Here is a 4,837-nt window from a genome sequence, read left to right as displayed (position 1 = left end):
CCTCCTCGTCGTCCCCCTCCTCCTCGTCCCCCTCCTCGTCGTCGTCCTCCTCCTCCTCCTCCTCGTCCCCGTCCTCCTCCTCCTCCTCCTCGTCCCCCTCCTCCTCCTCGTCGTCGTCCTCCTCCTCGTCCCCTTCCCCCTCCTCCTCGTCGTCCTCCTCCCCTCGTCGTCGTCCTCCTCCTCCTCCCTGGTGTCCTACACCTCTTTCTTCAGATTTCTCTGGATCCATTGTTCCAAAAGTGAAGGAACTAACTCTGGCCCTTTATCTATCTATTGAAGGCTCTGATTGGTGTGTTATCAATTATGACTCTTTGTGTTTCCACCTGGGTAGCTGTGTGCTAATTGAACTCAGCCTGTGCTGATTGAGTGAACAATATTGAATGTTAGTGTTTTCTCAATGACCATATGGTGTAGGCAATGAGAAATGAAGGGACTTGTGTGTAGCGTTTAGGGAAATGGGTGTGCTTTTTGAAAAATGGAGTTATGGTTTTATGATTTTAGTTCAAAAGCCTGCAAATAGTGTTTAAGCAATTGAGAAAAAACTGTAAACCTCACTTGATTCCAAAGTAAATCAAATTGCTTGAACAATTGTTTTTAAGTCGAAGGATTATCAGGAGATTCTCAAAAACAGGTGAGACTGCAATTATTTCATTGAACTGGTGATTTTTTTTCACTTTTTCTTTCCACAAGCCACCAGAAAACATATGTGCACAGCCAATGAGATGTGTCTTACCACATGCAATGCAAAAAGACCTATAGATATTTTTCATTTAGATATAAAATCTGAGTTAACATTTTGCAGGTAGGGTAATAGAAACGGAGATCCCAAAGTCTGTCTTTTTAAAATACTAAAAAAAGAAAAAGTAATAAATTGATACTATATAAAATTACAATGATGAATATTTTTTTCACTGCAAGTAAATCTAAAATTATTAAAGCCTGCATTCAAACTCGAGCATTACGACCGATATTAATATTTGAAAGTGTAAAGAATGTGATAAATATTTATTGGGTAATAGTCATTTAACAAACATTTCAAAAGTAAATGATTGTTGAGTCGAGTCCCATTGCCACAGCTGGCAATAAGACAAACAGATAACAGAGATTACACCGTGGGTGTGGTAGCAAATTTGAAAAGACAGACGTGACAGCATGACACAGCATCTATCATAAATGATGCTACAAATTGGAGAGGACTTTGATTTCTTATGGTTTCATTTTTATTGAATCAGGCGTTTCTCTTATCTCTACCATGTTTGTTTTAATCAAATGTCAATCCTTATATTGTCACTTGTTTTTAGAAAATACCTGAACATGAACGTGCATTATCTCACCTCACAGGCAGAAAGATATTAAGACTGATTATGGCATTAAATATTGCTTTAGAGAGCATTAGTGTAGAATATGTACCTATATCAGTTGTTTCTGCATTTACAACAGGGTGGTTAAACAGTATAGTGTGTGTGTGTGTGTGTGTGTGTGTGTGCGCATTACGCATGCATTCATGTCCAGACGTGTGCACATTTGCATTCAAAAAGCCACTCTGGGACTCTCACACACAGCTGCTCGGGATTATCAGGCAGCGTCCCCATTCTGTTTCTCCTGCCTGGATTCTTGAAGAAAAGCCAGTGCTGTCCAACCATATCTGAGCCAAAAATTCTGCTTTGTCTGACGGATGAGGGAGACGCTCTTATCAGGCATTTCCAGGAGTTGTTACTGTAACTCCTTCTCCCTGCTCTGCTGCTCTGACTCCCAGGACAAAACAGCCTTGTTGATGATGGTAGTGTTGCATTTTGCCCTTTTCATGGCCCTTGTCTTCCCTTGTGAGGGCTTAAGAGCTTCCATTCCCACTCCTGCCACAGTTGATTTTGCTATGGAAACTGGCCATGGCTATCTGCCTAATTCAAAAGCAAACATGGGCAAAGGAAAACAGACTTGGAGTTTATTTTTTTCACTAGCAGTATTGTATTTTCTCTGACAGTACACGTCTGGGCATTCTTCGTTGAGTGTGTGTAGCCATATCTGTTTCACATGGTTGTTACCAACTCATGACATGTCTGCTTTCTGCCCCCAGACAAGGGTACAGTACAGAAGGTGATTGTGCTGCCCAGCAATCATTCCCTGCATGAAGATCTGATCCTGGAGGAGCTGGAAGTGTTTAAGGTCAGCTGTCTGTTTTTTCTCCCCCCTTTTTTTTTCCCACTCTTACTTTCATCCCTTTTCTTTCCCCAAATCAAAGGCGTGGAGGAGGAGGGTGTGCGTGGACCTCAACACAAAGGCCAGGGGCAGATAGACAAAGGCAGGGTGGCATTCAGGAGATGGATGTTCTGCAGTGTAGTGCAGCGTAGAGTGATAGGAAACATGCCTGCATACTGCAAGAGTCTGGTTGTTGCCCCGAGTGAACCTTTGCACATGTTGTTTTATCTTGGCTTATATCAGTAAAAGCATAATCAACCTGTGATCAGACTATTGCTCTTTTGATCTTCCACTGCATCTGGACTATAGCAGCCTGTCACTCAGAAGAGATTTATTCTCAGAAGACAGAATATTTTTATTCTAGAAAGTTATGGATATCTGGCGAGAAGGTAATCCTAGGTGATTGCTTTCTCGGCTATAACTATTTTATTTCTCAAAGAAAAGTGTGATAAGCTGTTCTCAGCTTTTGAAATACACACTTAAACCCCTTTCAGAAAGAACGTGAAGTTTTGCAGTGAGACGCGCCTTTTTTATTATTTTGTATCGGCATTTTTCTTTTTTGCCCAGAGTTAGAAGAGAAGGTCAACACCAGACTCATGTCTGTATGATAGGAAGCTGCTACCAGCAGTAGCCTAGCTAAAATAAGTTACTTACATAAGGTTTTGCCAGGATTAAACAAATAAGGCATAACATGTATATTAGTGAGTAGAGGTGCTGGTGGTCGGATTCTGTTACCTTTGGAGAGAGCCAGGCTACCTGATTCCCCTGTGTTCCCAGTCGTTATGCTAAGCTAAGCTAACCAACTGCTGGTAGCAGCTTCATATTTAACGTACAGACATGAGAGCGGTGTTGATCTAATCATAAACTCTCAGGAAAGCGAATAAGCATATTTCCCTAAACTGTTCCCAGCTATAAATTTTGATAGATATAATGGCAAAAATTTCTAAAAGCTCTGAACTTGGTTCTTCTATGTGCTATTTTTCAGAATCAAGCTGTTACAAACTTAAGAATATCCTCAAAAAAAGTAAGTGTCCTTCCAACTTTGCTTTCCTTCCTTTAGGACAGTTTTATTGTTTTAATATGTTATTCATTGTCTGTGGCCTACTATGTAATGCTCAAAACTAAAATCTCCTGTGCATAACAAGCCTCAAAGTCAAGGAAATAATAAGCCATAATTTTTTCGCCGCTCTGCCTCATTTTCCTGTCAGCCGGCCACTTATTAAGACAAACAGGGTGGCTGACATTTGAACTGTTTACTTTGCAGCAACAGCTGTACGTCAGCTCAGACTTCGGGGTCTCGCAGGTCTCCCTGCACCGTTGTCAAGCTTACGGCTCGGCTTGCGCTGACTGCTGCCTTGCCAGGGACCCCTACTGCGCCTGGGACGGACTCAGCTGCTCCCGCTTCTATCCCACTGGCAAAAGGTACACAAAGGTTTAAAGTTTTAGGGTTCATAACTGCGGTTTTTTGCCTGTATTCAGTGTATTTAAATTTCACACAAAGAAGGATTTAGTGTCCACCAAGAACTGTTCCCTTGGCAGTGTAGACAAAACTATGCAAGAGCCTTTAAGGCACAATTCAAAGAGCCAGCTATTCAAAACTTACTCATGTGTTAAATAAACATCAGCATAAGGCAGAGTTTTGAATAGTATACATTATTTATGTTCACTTGTGTTCAGTTTTGCCAAATTTGCAATGAGAATCTAGTGAGATGTTGGGCCTCCAATAGGCAACCAAAGTAGTATTAATCAGTAATACAACAAATATGAAACTAATCAATGTACCACACCCATTTATATTGAATATGGGCAAAAATAAGAACAGAAAAGAGCTGCTCACAGCATGTGATGGCAAAAAGATCACATGAGTGGAATCCTTCAGTACCGACTTCAATGAAGCCCTGTCATTGATTTTGCTTTTGTTGTTTCCCTCCCTCCGTCTAGACATAACACAGACTGGGAGGTACGAGCGACACCTCGCCTCTAAACCAATACCTCTCTAGTCTCTTTAAGGACCAGCTGTCTGTCTCTTGACATTCCAGTCAGTCGCAGGTCAAGTTTAGTTTGGTCACAGAACAAAAGCGCAGCCCGTTTTCCTGCGAAAAATGTGTCTGAAATGTGTCAACTGTTTACATGTTCTTTTCTTCAAGCTGTTCTATATGAGTGTGCACCACTGAGCAGAATAACAGTCAGATTTTCCCCATGTTGTTTTGGCAGTGACTAACTCCCTCCACAGTTTTAATATGAGATGAACATGTGAGGTGGAAGATTGTTATGATTGTGCATTTTTTTTCTGTATTTAGTTGTCATTTGCTAATACTCATTACTATGTTTTTTCTTTTTTAGGAGAAGCAGAAGGCAGGACATTATGCATGGGAATCCACTCACTCAATGCAGAGGATTCAATCTAAAAGGTAATTAAAGCTAGATGAAACATGTTTATATTAACAAAGGATCAAATGACTATGTGAAATGTGAAAGGTGATGTTCATAGGGACCACTCAAACCCATAGAAAGTTTTCACTCAACCAAGCACTTAGCCTCTTTTAGCTAATGGTTTAGATTTTACAGCCCACAAATTACACTCTCATCAGCCTCACAACAGCAGGAAGTTGATTTCAGCAACAAAAAAAGCTAGATATTT

General features: G+C 40.9%; 1 protein-coding gene across 2 annotated transcripts in view; it reads left to right on the top strand.

Annotated features, from left to right (window-relative positions):
* The window catches only part of sema3c (sema domain, immunoglobulin domain (Ig), short basic domain, secreted, (semaphorin) 3C), a 43,861-nt gene that overhangs the window by 33,669 nt on the left and 5,355 nt on the right, over positions 1–4,837 (top strand). Inside the window, exons 13-16 of one of the 2 annotated variants that reach the window (XM_046071533.1) lie at positions 2,075–2,163; positions 3,182–3,220; positions 3,461–3,618; positions 4,540–4,607. In XM_046071533.1, coding sequence (XP_045927489.1) covers positions 2,075–2,163; positions 3,182–3,220; positions 3,461–3,618; positions 4,540–4,607 — 354 coding nt within the window. The remainder of the gene's footprint in view (positions 1–2,074; positions 2,164–3,181; positions 3,221–3,460; positions 3,619–4,539; positions 4,608–4,837) is intronic. The other variant, XM_046071534.1, reaches the window with a different exon arrangement.

Source organism: Micropterus dolomieu, linkage group LG16 (genome assembly GCF_021292245.1).
Source record: "Micropterus dolomieu isolate WLL.071019.BEF.003 ecotype Adirondacks linkage group LG16, ASM2129224v1, whole genome shotgun sequence".
NCBI lineage: Eukaryota > Metazoa > Chordata > Actinopteri > Centrarchiformes > Centrarchidae > Micropterus > Micropterus dolomieu.
Note: the sequence above shows the minus strand (reverse complement) of the source record. Positions and strands in the feature narration are given on the sequence as shown.